This window comes from Zingiber officinale, chromosome 7B (genome assembly GCF_018446385.1).
Source record: "Zingiber officinale cultivar Zhangliang chromosome 7B, Zo_v1.1, whole genome shotgun sequence".
NCBI classification, from domain to species: domain Eukaryota; kingdom Viridiplantae; phylum Streptophyta; class Magnoliopsida; order Zingiberales; family Zingiberaceae; genus Zingiber; species Zingiber officinale.
In genome coordinates, this window is record NC_055999.1 from 118,132,722 (window position 1) to 118,150,778 (window position 18,057).

The 18,057-nt window shown below is 38.4% G+C and overlaps 3 protein-coding genes across 7 annotated transcripts; 2 read left to right on the plus strand and 1 right to left on the minus strand.

The window, feature by feature from the left end:
- The first annotated feature begins 172 nt into the window (after positions 1 to 172).
- Positions 173 to 6,332, plus strand: LOC122007179 (GDT1-like protein 4). 3 transcript variants are annotated; one of them, XM_042562986.1, is made up of 12 exons: positions 173 to 345; positions 427 to 495; positions 1,942 to 2,001; positions 2,080 to 2,127; positions 3,556 to 3,644; positions 3,747 to 3,783; positions 3,863 to 3,910; positions 5,183 to 5,251; positions 5,321 to 5,365; positions 5,443 to 5,504; positions 5,606 to 5,678; positions 5,863 to 6,332. In XM_042562986.1, exons 1-12 carry the CDS (start codon positions 325 to 327, stop codon positions 5,935 to 5,937), a joined length of 696 nt encoding a protein of 231 aa, XP_042418920.1. In that variant the 5' UTR covers positions 173 to 324; the 3' UTR covers positions 5,938 to 6,332. The 3 variants fall into 3 exon arrangements, with proteins under 3 accessions (XP_042418920.1, XP_042418921.1, XP_042418922.1); XM_042562987.1 differs by having other exon boundaries at positions 176 to 345; positions 5,186 to 5,251; XM_042562988.1 differs by lacking the exon at positions 173 to 345 and having other exon boundaries at positions 421 to 495.
- Positions 6,333 to 6,650: 318 nt separating this feature from the next.
- On the plus strand, positions 6,651 to 8,977 carry LOC122007182 (14-3-3-like protein). 3 transcript variants are annotated; one of them, XM_042562991.1, is made up of 6 exons: positions 6,651 to 6,726; positions 7,197 to 7,649; positions 7,738 to 7,816; positions 7,880 to 8,002; positions 8,557 to 8,673; positions 8,762 to 8,977. In XM_042562991.1, the coding sequence occupies exons 2-6, from the start codon at positions 7,243 to 7,245 to the stop codon at positions 8,819 to 8,821; spliced, it is 786 nt and encodes a 261-aa protein (XP_042418925.1). In that variant the 5' UTR covers positions 6,651 to 6,726; positions 7,197 to 7,242; the 3' UTR covers positions 8,822 to 8,977. The 3 variants fall into 3 exon arrangements, with proteins under 3 accessions (XP_042418925.1, XP_042418926.1, XP_042418924.1); XM_042562992.1 differs by having other exon boundaries at positions 6,698 to 6,838; XM_042562990.1 differs by lacking the exon at positions 6,651 to 6,726 and adding an exon at positions 6,803 to 6,847.
- Positions 8,978 to 9,245: 268 nt separating this feature from the next.
- Positions 9,246 to 11,813, minus strand: LOC122007183 (40S ribosomal protein S3-3-like). Its single transcript, XM_042562993.1, has 6 exons — positions 11,700 to 11,813; positions 11,451 to 11,598; positions 11,190 to 11,361; positions 10,226 to 10,280; positions 10,024 to 10,155; positions 9,246 to 9,630 (listed from the first exon to the last, which is right to left on the minus strand). Exons 1-6 carry the CDS (start codon positions 11,727 to 11,729, stop codon positions 9,466 to 9,468), a joined length of 702 nt encoding a protein of 233 aa, XP_042418927.1. The 5' UTR covers positions 11,730 to 11,813; the 3' UTR covers positions 9,246 to 9,465.
- Positions 11,814 to 18,057: the final 6,244 nt, after the last annotated feature.

Genomic DNA, 18,057 nt, shown 5'->3' on the forward strand with positions numbered 1-18,057 from the left:
CTCCTTAAAATTATTAAAAGTAATTTTAAATGGAAATATAAGGAATTTAATTATGCCATTAATGCTCTACTCTTTTTCCTTCTAAATTGTGTGGAAATGAAGCAGAAAATTTAAGCACGTGACGGATATAAATAACAAATATTATTTATTTATTTGTCTAAAATTTAGGGTTCTCTATAATTAGCCGGCAAATCGAGCGGAGATCGCGATTTGGCGATTCGTGGACTCCATCGTGAGCCCACTCGCGTTCCCTCTTCCGATTCAATTTGCAGAGATTTGACGCCGGGAGACTTCGGGGTTGGGTTGGATTCAAGGAGGGCGGAGATGGGGTTGTCTCTAATCGAGGTGAGTTTTCCAGTTCAATCAAGATCTGAGCTGGTGTTGATTTCTTCGTTGATCTATGCTTTCGCGCTTTGTTTCATGCAGGGTCTCACCAAATCGCTAGCTATGACCGTGCTATCGGAGATCGGCGACAAGACATTCTTCGCTGCAGCGGTGAGTTTTAACGCTCTGTTTCCTGATCTTCTCTTGGTGTTGCTATAAGATCTTATTCTTAGTGATAGGATCTACGTTAAACATGTAGTAGTAGAGTTGTTTCCCCTCTCTTTTATTTATCTCGGCAAGAAGTTGAAGAACTCATCAGTATGTTAAGTTTGGTGATGACCGCTAAAATTTGAAGCATGTGGGTCTCAAAAAATCCTCCATATAAATTTTCAATCTGTTGGTTTCAAATATTAGTGGCTGCTGAATTGCTCTGGGGCCCTGTTTGAGACCCAAAAGACGATAGTTGATAACTTGATATAATGAAAAACATGACAAATTGAATATAGACTAACTGTATTATACCTTTTTTTTAATTCCTCCACTATGAATAACAAATTAAGCTAAGTGTCAAGTTAATCTTTCTTTAAATAGTTTCTGGTCATGCTGTGTAGTGTCTGATTGAATGTCTTTTCATGTATATCTGGATTGTGATTGTTACAAATCCTCCAACGCCGAGCAGATTGGATAACTTTTATATGTGCTTGACAAACTTACAAAAGAACAATAGTGGTTACAGTCCTAACCAAAGAAAATTCCATAATGTATGAAGTAGACTTCTATGATTTGTAACCATGCATCCGACCTCAGGCTATACTCATCCTTTGATGCTTGGTTCACTATGCTTGATTGTGGCATCCTTAATCATATATACTACGAGAAGAACAAGGTGATTTAAAAAAATATATAGAAATTCAAACGGAAGTCCAATGGCACAAAAAATATATATATACACACACTTTTATGGAAAGGAAGAGTGCTATGACCACAATGTCACATGCAAACAATGACTTGAAGGAGTACACACAAGAATGCAAACAAACAAACAGACAATTATTCAAACAAACAAACAAACAACTATTCAATAAACAATTTGGTGTTGTTATGAGAGCAAACAAGACACCAATTATTCAATAATCAATTTGGTTGTCATTAGAGTAAGCAAACAATTATTCAAAAATCAATTTGGTTGCAGCGCCAAAAGCCATAAGGCACATATTAAATCACGACAAGATACTAAGCAAAGTCTTTGGAGAAATCAAATTTCTTATTTTGGACACACTACTACCACCAACAACAGAAACAAGACAGGAAGCTCTCAGACTTCACCAACACCCATTAATGCTTTATGTTTGCAACACTTAAACTGTGAGAACATTATGAGCACATAATTAAACTGTGAGAACATTATGAATGCATAATCTCCAGCTTATAAAATTGAAATAAGTAATTGATATTTGATTGATACTCACAATATGTGACTGAATATGATAGTACAGCTCTTTTCTTGCACACAGGGCTTTGTATTTTTTTTATTTATTTATTTTGAGATAATTGATTCTGGTTTCTAATGGTATTCTAAACACTGATTTAACTGACACTATATATTTTCATCATAAGATCTTGGCGATGCGTCATCCCCGCAAGGTTGTTTTATCAGGATGTTTATTGGCCTTAATCGTAAGTTGTATTCTGTAGGTCTTTTATTCTTTGTCATCTTAGTGATTGCCTTTACATGTGTTATGCCTGATGTTGTAGGTTATGACCATTTTGTCAGCCTCTCTTGGTTGGGCTGCTCCTAATCTGGTAAGCTGTTCATTATCTGCAAGAATCACTAGATTTGCTTTTTAAATTTTGTGTTTACTGATTTCAGTTCATTGATCTATCATCTGACAATTTTGCTCAAGCATTCATTTTCCAGTAGTCTGTTCTCTTGCAGTATTACTTGAATGAGATAATTCTTGGAATTATTTACGCATTGAAGTAATTTGGAAAGAGGAAATACTAGAAATTTTAACTCTCTTTTTTGGAGCAAACATCTTATACTTTCTTGACTGGCTTGTGTTATTAATTTTTTCGCATACTAAATTAACTTCCTCAACTAAATTCAATCAATCCACCCAATTGGAACTTTTTTCTTGTTCTTCCTTTTTTTCTCTTCCCAGTGATCTTTTTGCATCCATCAAAATGGATATATACATGCCCTGTGTAAATATTTTTCTATGCTCCGATTTTCAACTCTGAGATAATGCAATTGAATGTAATCTACCAAGTTTTGAAGCAATACTAGATTTTTTTTTGCATTACATCGGTTTAGGAAATCTGTTATAAGGAGAAATTGGTTCAGGATACATCTTAGATGATACGAGAAATCATGTTGAATTTTTGTACTATTAGCGGACTACTTAATTTTCTTAGATAATTTATTTTGATCAAGCTCGATTGCATTGTATTTTTTGTATCTACTCCAATTAGATCATGTATCATAAGATGGCTGGAATTATAAAATTGGGAATCAGAATAAATTAGTTAATAGATTTATCCTTCCAACTGTCAAATGTTTTGTTGTTTGTTCTCATGGTTTTCCTTGCGGAAACTCATATTCAAGCCTGCTAAATGGCTGGCTTTGCTTATATTTATCTATATGGCTCTGCCAGCATAATCTGTGACCTCTTTTGCAGTTAGCATCTTAAATTTCTTTACATTTAGCTGGAACTGCTAATAAATGGAATATATCATATAACTTATTTAAACTATTTATAGTTTGAACTGTTCGATTATAGAGGAGTTTGTGACATCAAATTTTTTTTCCTTTGGTATGATCAATTCAAGAATTTTTATGATGCAGAATACCATTTTGGCTTCTTTGAATGAGAATGGGGATTGTGTCATTCTTTCTATTTTCTTCATATTCTTGTATAACCTTTTTGTTAACATGATTCAGAGTACTCTTTTATGGCACTTGTGTTGACAAATATACTCAGAGCTTGAATTTATGGAGCATTGAGATTCCAATTCAAATTTACCATTGAATATATTTGCTATACTGCATCTCTTATTTACACACCTGAGCAAAGAAATTAATCAGCAGATATACCCTGGAGTCCAAATCCGGAAGTGAAATTTACAATTATTTCTAGTCATAATGCATTTTCCATGTAGTTTAAGATAATTACACTGGCTTTAGCTTTTAGCCACTTGTTCCATGTCAGATTGGTACTTTTTCTGATACAGATTTCTCGCAAATGGACACACCATGTGACAACTCTACTGTTCTTTGGATTCGGTTTTTGGTCATTATGGGAAGGATTTACAGAAGATGGGTAATCTTTTAAAGCCCTCCTTCAGTCTCCATCAGTGTCATCTCATTTATCACCCATATCAAGCTTTTAATGTTATCTGACACTTTTTTAATATTCCTTTAGCGAGGCTGAAGAATTTGCAGAAGTAGAAGCTAAATTGGTTAGTCAAGATTATCTTTAAGATTTGCGCCTCCACTAATATTATGGTTCAACTTCATTAAGTTCTTTCAAATGTTCAGAGTGCTGATTGGAAGGCTGAAGGAGTTAGCTCCAAAGACAATCCTAAGGTTTTTGTGTGTGTTTGTGTGTTTCTGTATATGAATTCTTATGTTTTCATATGGCATTCAAACTACAGTCTAATATTTTCACTTTCCTGTCATTTACCTAGCAACTGCAAGTTCATGGATAGAATAACCAAGAACGTCGCATTGTTGAAATTTTGTTCTTTGAGTCTGCTAAATTTATATAGTGCTAATTCCCATCAAAATGTATGGTATCGAGATAAGTAGGCTTGTTCCTAGTGACATCAGTTTTGCAATGCAAGGGGGTTCTTTTGAGCCTTTACGGATGCAGTATTAACTACTAAAGATTTAGTTGTGGATTTATTTAGTGCTGATTCTTGTGAAACTGAATAGTGTCAAGATAGTTAAGTTTGCTTGAACTAATGTCTACATTGCAATGGAAATGGGTTCTTTTAAGCCTTTATAGCAGCAATATTAACCACTAAAGATTAGCCTGAGAAGAAACTAGAAGCAGCAGGATAATGAACAATAACGCTTGAATTAATGGCTGTGAAGAAATGGTAGGAAGCCATATCTCTAGGGGGCATTTCTTTTCCACTTTTTGATCTTGGTTGATACCAATGATCCATGTAACCAACCGTATCACCTTATCTACATCTTATTGTTGCTAGAAGTTTCCTATTATGAGGCTGGTTCTTTAGTTAGAGCATTGTCAGCCTACCAGTGCAGTGTTTTTTCATTCTCTCATAAATTTCGAACAAGCAAGCAATATTTTCATAAAGAAGATATTGTCAATGGCTGATCTAACTAAATTAATTTGAAGCAAACATTTCTTTTCTTAGTGCTTAATTTAGTGGATTTTTTTAGGTTGTCAATATTTGCCCAATTTAGAATTTCAACACAAAGATAATGATAGTGGTACAGTTTCTTGCTCAAGCATCAATCACTTGAGCACGTTTGCAAGTTGCAACTTGTTCAGAATAATGTTTAGGCGTCTTATTTCTGTCTCATAGAGCTTAGTTATCTAATAATGATATTGATCTAATGGACACAATTGGGGACCTCTTAATAGCATCATTGAACTCATGCACACAATTGGAATTTGTGATTCTTCTACATATTTGTTGAACAATTTTCTCGATATGGTACAATTATTATTATTATTTCCTTTCTGACAGTTGTTTTTTCACCTCTATCAAATGTTAAAATAACCTCAAAGCATCATTGTTCCTACCATATGCAATATTTTCTTTTGTGCAAAACTTTAGCTGGCATTCGACATACATGATAACTCAATGTAAATTTGTTCATCAATAGCAGAATGACGACTTAAAAAAACAGCAGCGGCCATTTCTAACCCAATTCTTTTCCCCGATCTTTCTAAAGGTATCGTCTCTAAATAAAAATTTTAAATTCTTCTAAATACTCGGGCATCATATTAATGTACTAATGCAGGCATTTTCCATCACTTTCTTTGGCGAATGGGGTGACAAGAGCCAGGTAAATTGTGGTCAAGCTAATAAATCCCCTCCCTTGTAGTGCGTCTTGGCTATCTTAAGCTGATTTGCGTTTTGCAGATTGCCACAATTGGATTGGCCTCTGATGTTAACCCATTGGGTGTTGTTTTTGGGGGCATTGTGTACAGCCTCTATCCCTCCTAATTTCCTTTTTCATTTTGAGAAAATACTAATATATAATGTGTTTACATTATTTTTTTTTTAAAAAAAAATTGGATCACAGTGGGCAAGCATTGTGCACAACAGCAGCAGTACTGGGAGGAAAGAGCTTGGCATCACAGATCTCAGAAAAAATGGTAATAAACTTTTTCATATCAGTGTTTTCCGAACTTATCCAACACCGATTCTTTTTATCCCATGAACTAGATTAGTTTCACTTCCTATTCTCAGTCTAACTAGCGTAACAGCTTGGTCCGGTAAGTTTTGAAACACTGAATTATACTTGCCGCCGGAACTAATGCCACATTAATCTGACTGCAGGTTGCACTCTCCAGTGGCATCCTTTTCTTAATATTTGGCCTCCAGTCCTTCCTATCTGAGGCAGAAAACTCATAAAATTCGAAAAGAGAACTCTCTTATTTGTGCGCATGGTATCTATCCTTCTTCCTTGATTAGCCAAAAGTGTCCATGGCAAAACATCCTATTTAACCACCCTCCCTCAAGATCAATTTCTTGACTGCTGCCCATTTCAGAAGCAGGATGAACAGTTTCTCATATATTCCATTTATCCATTGATGCACAGCATGATCTTCAGAAATATCAAATGGTTCATGAAAGATCATGTAGGGATGTTTTTATTGCACTTCCAAATCTTCTAGTGAGAGAACTATTGACTCTTAGTAGACATTGGTGGGTGGCTTATCTTAAAAAGTATTTTTCATCACTAATGAAATATGAAAAACATAGAAAATAGACAAATTTCTGTTTAATGTGCTTTATATATTTGTTTACTTGTGTGTTTGTTCGTAGTTTTTGCACTGAGTTTAATCAGAAAGTCTATAGCCATTTAGAATAAAATTATTATTAATTTTTAAGTGATTTTATTTTCTTCCAATTTTAAAAGGATAAGTAATTTTCAAAAACAATTTTTTTGTTTGTTTGTCTGGAAAGTAGCACATTTTTTTTAAAAAAAAATGTTGCTTTTTATTCTAAAAATTTTTCAAGTTTATTTCCTATTAAACAATGAACAAATATATTAAATTGATATTTATATTATTTAAAAATAATTTAGAAATATAGATTTACAAATGAAATTCCATTATATTCTCAATTAATTAGTATATAGAAGTGGCATATAAGTTAGTTTAATTTGTTGGTTGAGCTTGGACGAATCCAATCGCGAAGGTGCGTTTCTGATCCTCATCTCTTGCTTCGATTTCTCCTCTTCATCTCCATTGTCTACCATTGGATCGATCTAGTCTTGCGTTGCGAGGCGTGGGGTTTCTCCTCGGGATAGGTTTTCTTGGTGTTCTTTTCGGCGATCTACATTTTTATTTCTCGATTTCCTTTTATCGCCATTGACCATCTCGTTCATCTTCTGTGAATGATCGATGATTGAGATTTTTTTTTTGTTTTGTTTTGAAAAACATACTTCGGATGAAAAGGTGTTGCTCTTATGCTTCATTTTTGTTCATGGTTAGATTGCTGGTGGAAGTCTCAGCAAATGCTTCCTCTCTTTCCCTTTTCCGAACTTAAAATCGCATTTTTATACAGATCAATGTGGAAAGTGTTCTTCTTTGTACGTGATTTGGTGTTGGGATAGAAAAAACTGGTGGAAAAAATAATTCTCTTGTTCTGGATTTTATTTCTTGAAGGTTCTATACGATAGTAGTTCTCTAGATTCGTAAAGAGTCAGGAAGAATGTCGCCGGCTGAATCATCCCGCGAGGACAATGTTTACTTGGCCAAACTGGCCGAGCAGGCAGAACGATATGAGGAAATGGTTGAGTTCATGGAGAAGGTCGCGAAGACGGTGGACGTGGAAGAGCTCACAGTGGAGGAGCGCAATCTCCTTTCTGTAGCCTACAAAAATGTCATTGGGGCACGCCGTGCCTCGTGGCGCATCATCTCCTCCATCGAGCAGAAGGAAGAGAGCCGCGGCAATGCGGGGCATGTTTCTTCGATCAAGGACTACCGTGGCAAGATCGAGACTGAGCTCAGCAAGATCTGCGACGCTATTCTGAGATTTCTTGATTCCCATCTCATACCTTCTTCCACTGCTGCAGAGTCCAAGGTGTTTTACTTGAAGATGAAGGGGGATTACCACAGGTTATACAACATATAAAAGATTGCATTTTTCTTCCTCTTCTTGCTTGATATGCATTCATCAGAAGAGCTTAGTTTTCGCATCAAATAGGTACATCGCGGAATATAAGACTGGAGATGAGATGAAGGAGGCTGCAGAGAGTACACTGCAAGCCTACAAATCTGCTCAGGTTTGATCCTCAATTGTCTCCTCACCATGAACTTTACCAAACCATCTCTTCCAAAATTTACAGGATATTGCCCTGGCTGATCTAGCTCCAACTCATCCTATAAGGCTTGGCCTGGCTCTTAATTTCTCAGTGTTCTACTATGAAATTGTGAACTCTCCCGATCGGGCTTGCAGCCTTGCAAAACAGGTTTGACTTTCTAATATCCTTTTCTTAAGTTTGTAGACCGTACTTAGCTTTGATTATAATTATATTATGAAATAATTTAATGTAATAAGTCAGGGACAAGTGACAATCTTCTTATGTATAACTGCATATTAAATAGAAAGATATCTTCCTTGGATACTATGGTCTCCTTTTTTCTGTTCAATTCTATTTCTTTCACTACCTTGAAGTGTAATGAGGAAACATCAACTTAATAATTTTTTATTTTTCTTATTGAAAATTCCTAAGAGTCACATTGAGTCCATTTCGAGTAGTTGCCACTTGACCAAGATTAAGGTATTGGCTATTCAAGTCTACTTTGTATTCGACTTGTCAATATTGCTGAGTTTTTAAGAACCCTCTCTTAACTGAGGTCTTTCATTGAATGTATTTGTTTAGGTAAACTTTCAACAACAGAGATGAGATAGATTTTACAATGTTTAGATCAGTAATACTTTCATACATTTCAGTTTACTGAATGTAGTCTGTGATACGAAAACATCATATGTCGTTCTACTATTGAAAGTGGTCTTCTACAGGCTTTTGATGAGGCTATCTCAGAGTTGGACACTCTCAGTGAAGAATCGTACAAAGATAGCACATTGATCATGCAACTTCTTCGTGACAACTTGACCCTATGGACCTCTGATATCACTGTCAGTTCTTCCCCCTTGAAGTTTATTTTCCCTCTCCTATCAATTTAGTCTTCGGCACATTCTTATCATGTTTATGCCTTGTTTTCAGGAGGATGCCGGAGATGAGATCAAAGACGCCCCAAAGCGTGAGTCCGAGGAAGGACACTAACAGGAAGCAGGCTCGCGCTATGACTGATGCTCCTCGGTACCTTGAATTCGTTCTCTTTCACGTACTCTGTGTGCTAGAATTTCCATTTGAACACTCTTGCTCAAGAATGTGGAGGACAGTAACACGAAGCATTTGAGTTTGTGGTTCTTCATTCTAGTTTTGGTATGCTATGATATATTTATTTGAATGCTAACCCTTCAGCTCGTCCATCTATGGGATCATCTTCTGCGGCTCGATCATGTTGTACCTTACCAAGGTTGAGTATAAATATGAAGCACTTGTAGGTCATTCTTATGTCAATTGATTCTACATTGCATAACTTAGCTTTGATTAAGTCGATCGGATTAGCTAGGCATGCCAAATGTGTTGATAGACCAGGATCATACTAAATAAATAAATTACTTGAGGAGAAAAGCATTACTGATGGGTACCTAATAGGAAAACAAGTTTTTATAAAAATTGAATAGAATATCCATTGCTAAGAACCAAAATTGATTAAAAAAACAGAATAAAAACATTTAATTTTCAGTTTTCATCAAAAGAAAATTACAGACAAACGATCAAAGAAGTTGCAAGCAAAAAAAACAAAAGGCTTATCCAAGTGATGTGTCAAAGACTGAAGGCAAACAGAGAGGCGATGAGTATCATGCGACAGGAAGGTCTGCAGGCACAAGGAGTGCTGGCCTGACGTATTCCTCTTCGTCCTTCGGAGGGTGGATGGTGACGAGGTCCGGAAGAGGGGTGGTCGGGCCCTGCTTCCCCTTTGGGTCCCAGTCCAACATGATTTTGACCTTGATTCCAAGAACACCCTGTGCAGTCGTTGACGAGGATTAGATATAAACCCTAAACGAGTGTAAGCATAAACAGTTGTGGGTTCAGAATTGAAACTAAAAGTAAAGAAAAATGAACTATATGCAGTCCTCAAAATCGTTAGAGTTCTAATTTGTAAGCCTAAGATCATGCTATCATCCTCTTAAAACATTTGTGCTGCCTACTACCCCAAATGTCTATGCCTCCAAGCCCTTCGATCACTCCCCCCACTCGGCAATTGTAACTAGCTCGCTTCCAACAGTGCAACTTCCAACAAGAATCAAGTAGGTCAATCTGAGAGATCGAGCAAGTGTTGTGTGCAAAAATAGCAGGGTGGAAGATGCAAAGAGGTCGAGGGGAAAGCAGGGACAGTATGAATTTCGCATACGAACCTGTCTGAGGAGAACATGCCTCACTGCTGAGTCAATGTATTCCTTAACTGGCTGACCAGAAGAAATCATGTATCCATCTTTGAACTTCATAGACTTAGCTCGCTGAGCCCTAAGTTTTCCGCTTACAATTACCTGGAAGAAATAGGAATCAATATCGACATTGCTGGAAATGATAATTGTTGCATGTATGAAAAAAGAATACCTCGCATCCTTTTGCACCACTCTCCATGACAAACCTCAATACACCATAACAGGCCCTGAAACAAATAATAGGAAAATCATCCATCGTGCATATTTTAAATCGAAAGCCAGAACATAGCACGAAAACATCACTGGTAAAATAAATAACATCAAAGAATAATATCGATCAAATAAAAAAGAATAATAAGAAAATAGATTTTATCTATTAATAAAATAGACAGGACACAATAGCTAAATAAGTTTAAGCATAACCGATAAGCAGTAGTTGTGACAGAACTATGTTGCTTTTTTTTCAAAAGAAAAGAAGCCATATTGATTTCATAGAGCCATGACAAAATACTATTAGAACAGAAAGCGTCCAGAACCATGATCGGAATACTATTAGATATCGTTAATTTTGCATTAAGGAAAAGCTAAGAGCACCAGAGCTGACTAAACCATAACCTATTAATTCATATATTAACATTAACTAGCAATAGAATGAGAGAACATGTGCCAACGCCTTCAACATGAGATCAAGTGAGCCATAACTGAAAAAATGGCAACCTCAGTATTATCACCTTCACCTTCCGACACAGAAAGTTGGTACCTAGTAACCTATTTGCTTTATAGATGACATTCATAGAGGATAGCTTCATGATTCTACTGACACATGTGTAGATTGCTAAATTATAGCACAAATCAAACAAATAAAAGTAGATAACTGTGGAGATAAATCATAACATGTCGCCTATATGACATGAAAAGCAGAATGAAATCTCAATTTATTCACCCATCGAGCAACAATTGAGAGTAAAATTTAACATGGCAAGGCATGGAAGTTGAAATTGCTGGTGAATAGTTTGAACAGACATCCAGGAAAATAGACATATCTTTTGACAAAACAATGCACAAATAGCATGCAACAGACAATGAGATCAGTAAAAACACTTTGATTTGAAACGAGGGATGAAATAAGTCCCAACCTTCGAACAGCGAGGCCACCGAGAAGCTTATAGCGCAGCGATTCAGCCTGAGCAATGGCACAGAGTCCCCTGTTATTCACCTTCTCCGCATAGAGCTCCACGCCGTTCTCAGGAAATTTGAATCTTTTCTGCACCACCGACGTCAGCTCCCTAATTCTTCTCCCCTTTTCACCTAAATCGACAATCGAACCCATACACTAAGAACTAATTACAAACCAAATTAACAAAAAAAGTGAGAATTGAAAGAGAGAAAAAGCTCACCAAGTACGTTCTGGGTGCGCGTCGCTCGGATAATGATCTCAGTTCGCATGGGAGTAACCCTGACCTCGACACCAGAATAGCCATCCTCCGCGAGCTCCCTCGTCAGGACTTCGTTCAACTCGGCAAAGAAAACTCCGTCCGCTACAAACTATGTGGCAGCCGGAAGAGTCAACCAAAACAAATGGCTTAGAGTCGGAGACCAAAAACATAAGCGAAAAGGAGAAAATTCAAATCGGAAATGGTGCAAACCTTCCGTTTCTTGCTCATCTGCGTCGCCATGGCAAATTGCACTCGCGCCGCAGCTCCGCCTCCTCCGGTGAACGCTCCTCCGCACGCCTTCGACACAACCCTAGAAATGGTAAATATGGCGTTTTGCCGAAAGATCGTACGGTCAGGATGCACTTGGTAAATCGACGATTAAGATGGATGATCAGATATCGATAAATCTGGTTCGTCAATAAAAGAATAATTCAGAATCTAATCGACGGTGGCCGTTCATTTATTGCTGAAAAAAATATTAATTATTTTTAAATCTTTTTACATAATCTAACATTTATTAAAATATGTTAACTTAATATTTAAAATACAATTTATTAAAGAAAATAAAAATTAATAGAAAATTGATAATTCAACAAAAAAAAAAAATATATTCCATCGTAATCTATTAAATTATATTTATTATAATATCAGCAATTACCTAGAGAAAATTTTTAGGAGGCACTTCGCAATGGAAATGAAAATGAATTTTGATTGATGTGTTAGAATAAATGTTATATTGATGGTGCTTGATATAGATATTAGAATAGAGGAATTGGTATTATTTTTATTATTGTTGATTTGCCTTAAATTATGGAATAAGAATAAGTCAAAATTTTCATTTTATGTTTATAAGTAAAATATAAAAATAATTACACGGATTCATAAATTGAACGTTTTTATAATATATATATATATATATATATATATATATATATATATATATATATATATAGTGAGTATTTTTTTAATGTATAACAGATATAATAGAGCATAATAATTATCTCTAAAATAAATTATGGTCACATATTAAATAATTTTGTTAATAATTTTTACATAATCAAAACATCTACCAAGATAATTAAAACAATAAAAGTCATTCCATATTAAATACTTCATATTTTTAATTGTTAAACATTTGGAGTGTTAAATTATTTCTAAATACAGTCCACTGATTAGTTGGAGCAATTGTTGTATGTAGTCCATTTCAGTCTCGCGATCATTGTCATCATCTTCATTTTATTTATCTTCATGTGGGATACACTCTTGAGGATCATGGCTCATGAATTTACGAATCAAGTTACGAAGCAAACAACAAGCAATGATAATATGAACTTGAGTTTTCATTGGAAAAATGAAGGGGAAGCTAAGATTTTCCAATGACCCTTCAACAATCTAAAACACCTTTCAATAACATTCCTAGCTCTAGAGTGTTTCATATTAAAATATGATTGCGGTTTCTTTCGATGGTAGCAGCTTCGGTTGGGAGGAGGAAGAGAAGGGGAAGGGGGAGAAGAAAGGGAGGAGCAGGAGGAAGGGGGAGGAGCAGCTTCAATGACTGTAGCTTCGGTTGGGAGGAGGAAGCTTCGATGGCAGTAGCTTTGGTTAGGAGGAGGAGGCTTTGGTTTGGAGCAGCTTCGATTGGGAAGAGGAAGAGAAGGTGAAGGGGGGAAAAGAAAGGGAGGAGGAAGGGGGAGAAGCAACTTCGATGGCAGCAGCTTGGACGACCGAGCATGGAGGAAGAGGAGAAATCAGCGCTGAAAAAAACGGGAGAGAAGAAAGGGGCACAACCGAGAGGAAGAAATAAAGGAGGAGAAGAATGGAGGAGGCTCAGGCTAGTGGGGAAGAAGAGGGGTGGAGAAGAGGCTCGAACATCTTAGGGCTGGACTGTCTGAAAAAAAAAAAAAGAGAGAAGGAATGGGGAAGAATGAGTTTAATGATAACTTAGGGGAGGAGATTATGAAATCAGGATATCAAACCTTTATTTTAATTCCAAATTTTTTGATTGATATATAATTTTTTTAAAATTCTTTACAAAAATATGAATTTTTAAAATTAAAAATAATTCAAAGATTGATTTTTAGAAAATTTAATTTTTCTATAGATAACAATTATATTTTCTATGTTTAGAACCATTAGAAAGATAAGTAAAAAAATTTATTTTAAGTATTTAAATTCAAAAAATAACAATTTCTATTAAAAATATTTATTCTAATTAAAAGGAAAATATTTTTTTTTTAAAATTTTATCCTTATCTGAGTACTTCTGTTTGACCTTGATAAAAATTTTTAAGATTTTTTAAAAATTAAAAATAATTCTTAAATTATTTTTGTAAAAAATAAGGATTAATTGTTAAAAATTATTTTTTTTGCAAAATAATTTTGGTAAAAGATACATTCTCGAATAATACGTTTACAACCCCTTGAAATTGTTTAAATATTTTTCTTATTTTTTCTTATTTTTTTTAATATGATCAAATGGAGAGAAATTAGAAGGGTTAAGGGGTTTAAAATTTTCGTGCTGGAAAATATTTTATGCGATTAGTTGCTTTAAATTGTAATTTTTTGTCTTGTACTTAATTGCATAAATTTAAATGATGATTCTTTTAATTTTAAATTTATTACTTGTCTACCCTACCTTAACTTGTGTTGATACACATCAAAAATGAGGAGATTGTAAGTATCCCATATTAGTTTTAATATGATCAACCGAGTTAGGTTAGACCCTGTGTATTTGATGTCTTATGTCTAAGTGTGCATGAACTTAAGAACACAAAAGTCGAGCGGAAGACTTAACGAGCTAGAAGGATGTCACAGGTGTTGGTGTACGTTGCATTGATAATCAGGTTTTAATGTATGACAAATAGGTTAAAGTTAGATATATTATCTGTCTAACCTCTTTATCAAGTGTGTAGGACATGACGGGTCTAGAGGACCAGAACACCAGGCAGAAGTCCAGCTAAATTGATAGTTGGCACGAAGTCCAAATTGGTTGAGATATTGCAGGAGGAAACTGGCACGAAGTCAAGATATGTTGAGATCTGACTGGAGGTAGTACAAATTGGTTACAATCTGACAGGAAGTCCTGGTGGGTTAAGGGACCTGAAGTTTGTAATTGGTAAGTGGAGGCAAGTAACTGGAGGAGAAATCAATGAGGACACGTTCCCGGTTGAGGGAATAGTAGGCGTCGATCAAGCTTAGGTCTATTTGGGAAACCTAAGCTAAGACCTTGATTAGATTTTGATTTCAAGGAGATAGGATCTAAGTCATAATTTGATCATATTTTTAATGTGCTAACTCTGTTTTGAAGGATAATTTTTATGCTTGAACTAACTTTTTGTTGCAGGAAAGAGAAAGATAAAAAGTGGTTCGGACGCCCAGAGTTGCTCTGGGCGCCCGAGCAAGCTTCACGAGTGCTTGGCTAGGCACCCGGGCAATCCGAGTACCCAAAGTTGGTCCCTAGAGTCAATTTGGTCCGAATCTTTAATTTTTTGGCACATTTTGCTATTTCAAATCGTAAACAATTAACCCTTCTCATTTTCAAGATTTAACAATATCTTAAAAATATTCCAAAGTGTCAAACTTTATCAAGGTTGGATTAACTACATTTATAATTATAGTTGGTACTCTCTAAACCCATCTAGGGCATAGAGAATACATTCTTAGGAATCCAAAACATATTGGTGCTCCTTAGGTGTTTTGGGTATTCATTAGGGATAACTTCCTTTAATACCTTTCTAATGACCTTTCTTGGCTTCTTAGAAGCTTTGGTCACACTAGATTCCTCACAATCAACTCTAGGGATAATTTTCCTTGTGACTTTCTTAGTGATTTGACTCCTAAATTTAGGATTAGTTCTATAGCTATATGAAACTCTATAGTATGAGGGTACATTCTCCTTGGCTTTCAATTTATATCCCAAACCTCTATTGCCATTGAATGAGTCTTCCCTATCTACTTTTCCATCTTGTTGATCCTGTCCGAATCAGGAGTCAACGGACGCTGGGGACGTGGCGCTCCCTGCTGGATCCTCGAGTGCTCCGGCGAACCTGCAACAAAACGGAGCCGGGAGGGGTGTCCCGGCGACGACCCTCCGACGCTCAAGTCAGGCGAGGAATAACAAAGGAAGTGGCTTCAGAGATCTAGATGCCCGTACCTCCGGTGAAGAAATGGGGGTCTTATATAGACCTATTGAAGAAGCCTGGGCACGCCAATCGAAGCGATCACCTGCTTTCGATCATGCCCAGGTATGGGTCTGTCAGAAGGACATCCCTAAGGCCATACCGTTACTGTATCCACCTCTCCATGATGTGACGGCGAGATCCTCCATCGTGCGATCTTGTGTACGGCCTAATCATCAGACATGCTTCTGCTGATATCCCATATCCCGAGCCGAGCGCATAGGCCGCTCGGCCACCTTTGTACCCTCGCCCTTATCTTGGCCGAACGGACAACCCGCTCGGCCCTTTGGTCCCAGCCGAGCGGACTCCCGCTCGGCCCTTCGATCCTCCTGCCTTGGCGTCGGAAACCCAAGCCCATGGATGAGTTATCTCTAGCTCCGCTCGGACCATTACCCGCTTGGCCAGCCCTCCATCCGTCCTTAGGCTGGGACCCTTCAGAAGGTGGGCCCCCCATTCTTAACGCCGGATCACTTGCCTCTCTTTCAAGTCTAGTCGAAGGAGGCAGTGAGTCCGACTGACTGGACTATGTGTCCGAACGGAGCGGTCGTCGCCTTACCGTCGCTTATAATATCCCTTGAGCCGTTCGGCCCTTACGCCACATTCAGCCGCTCGGCTCTTTGTTTTGGATGTCTTGGCGTTCAACGTGGATGTTCGCTTGTCTAAATCTTCTCGAACATCGCGCAAATCCTTTTCATTAAGTCGAAGCATGCGCGGTATGGGCGCATTAATTGCGCCTGGTGACAGAGCGCCACGTGGCTCTTCTCGCGTGGCGGTGATGATCCGTACGATGGGACACCGGTTATTTCGAAACGGACGGTTAGATGATGACTTCGTCTTCCATGACCTGCATCCGACGGACGAGGCCGACCAGCCTCGTTCGTATAAAGCCCTCGTCTTCGCCTTTTACGCCGCATTCTCTGTTTCATCGCGTATTCTCCGTCGAAGGTGCCCGCTGCTGCTGCATCATTCCGGCTGTCCCAGCTCTCGCCTCTTGGTGGTCTTCGGCTCTCTGGTGATCCTTTCTGTCCATCTTCCCTCAGTAAGCTTCTCCCTTCCTTTCGGCCTTTCCCTTTCGCGGGGAACTCCTTTCGTCTCCTTGCTTGCGAACTTTCATCGGTCCTCTGTTTCCGAGTGTCTTTCGGCTTCCTTCTTTCCTCTTCTTGGGGCTTTAGTCATGGCGAGCACTTCCGCCCCCGCCGTTGATGTTCACAGTCCCTGGTATGTGACCATGGAGAGTAGATTTGACGAGGAGAGCGCTCGGCGTCTTGTTCGGACGTATGAGATCCCTGATGACCATGAAATAATTATAGGCGATCCGACCGACCGGCCACATGACCCGCCGATCGGCACCATTTGTTTCTTTTTAGACCAATTCCAGGGCGGCCTTAGGTTTCCTACCCATCCATTTATTTTGGAGGTTTGTAATTATTTCCGCATCCCGCTCGGCCAGCTGGTGCCGAATTCTTTTAGGCTGCTGAGCGGGGTGGTCGTCCTCTTTAAGCTGCACAGTATCCCTCTTGACCCCAAAATATTCCACTTCTTCTTCTACCCCAAACAATCCGAGTTGGGCACTTTTATCTTCCAAAGTAGAATAGGCTTCAGATTTTTTGATAACATGCCGACCTCCAACAAGCACTGGAAGGAGTTTTTCTTCTACATACGACTTCCCGAGCGGCCAGCATTCAGAACCAAATGGCAGACTGCTGTGCCTACCCAGCCGGAGCTCGGCAAATTCAGAAGCGATCCGGCCTATCTTCATGCGGCCAACTGCTTGTCCGGTCAGCGGTACAAGATCGACCAGTTGCTTCTCAAGGGGGTGTTGTACATTTTTGGGTTGTCTCCCGTTCGGGCCAATCTTCCCTACCGCATGAGTAAGGACTCTTTACTCCCTTCGCCTTTTTTGTCTAACTGATTTTAATTTCTTTCACTGCAGCTGAAGTCATGTGGCGCTCCAAGGCTACTGATCATCTGAAGTTGAAAACCGTGGAAATTGAGGCGGCCACCAAAAGAGAACTCGCCGAACGGGGTCTCATTCCCAGCCGCCCGGCAGATGCAGGAGAGGGGGGGCGCAGTCCGCCCCTGAAACAGAAGCTGCCCCATCCGCTTCAACGGAGGTTGAGGCGGATCCTGTTTCCTCGGCCCCCGCCGAGTTGGGCGTCCCCCAGGTCGGGGATCCACCACTGGAGGTTCGGCGAAAACGTCGAAGAGACTCCAGCCTTCCGCCGTCTCAAGAGGGGGAACCACAAGCGCCGATCGGCGTAACTTCGCCTGATCGCACGCCATCTCAGATCGGGACCCCTGTGGCTTCGCCCACCGCACAGCCCTCCGGCTCTCCTCCCCGGACTCGTCGCCGCTTACGTCGGTTGGGCGAAACTTCCACCATAGGGGAGT

Bases quoted from the DNA above. Each gene is read 5' to 3' on its own strand.
- LOC122007182 (XM_042562991.1), top strand. From the start codon at position 7,243: ATGTCGCCGGCTGAATCATCCCGCGAGGACAATGTTTACTTGGCCAAA. The intron at 7,650-7,737 runs GTTATACAACAT...CGCATCAAATAG, and splicing joins ATGAAGGGGGATTACCACAG to GTACATCGCGGAATATAAGA. The intron at 8,674-8,761 runs GTCAGTTCTTCC...CCTTGTTTTCAG, and splicing joins TATGGACCTCTGATATCACT to GAGGATGCCGGAGATGAGAT.
- LOC122007183 (XM_042562993.1), bottom strand. From the start codon at position 11,729: ATGGCGACGCAGATGAGCAAGAAACGGAAG. The intron at 10,156-10,225 runs GTATTCTTTTTT...TATTTCTTCCAG, and splicing joins GTGGTGCAAAAGGATGCGAG to GTAATTGTAAGCGGAAAACT. The intron at 9,631-10,023 runs GTTCGTATGCGA...ACGACTGCACAG, and splicing joins GGCATGTTCTCCTCAGACAG to GGTGTTCTTGGAATCAAGGT.
- LOC122007179 (XM_042562986.1), top strand. From the start codon at position 325: ATGGGGTTGTCTCTAATCGAG. The intron at 496-1,941 runs GTGAGTTTTAAC...TTTCATCATAAG, and splicing joins AGACATTCTTCGCTGCAGCG to ATCTTGGCGATGCGTCATCC. The intron at 5,366-5,442 runs GTAAATTGTGGT...TGCGTTTTGCAG, and splicing joins AATGGGGTGACAAGAGCCAG to ATTGCCACAATTGGATTGGC.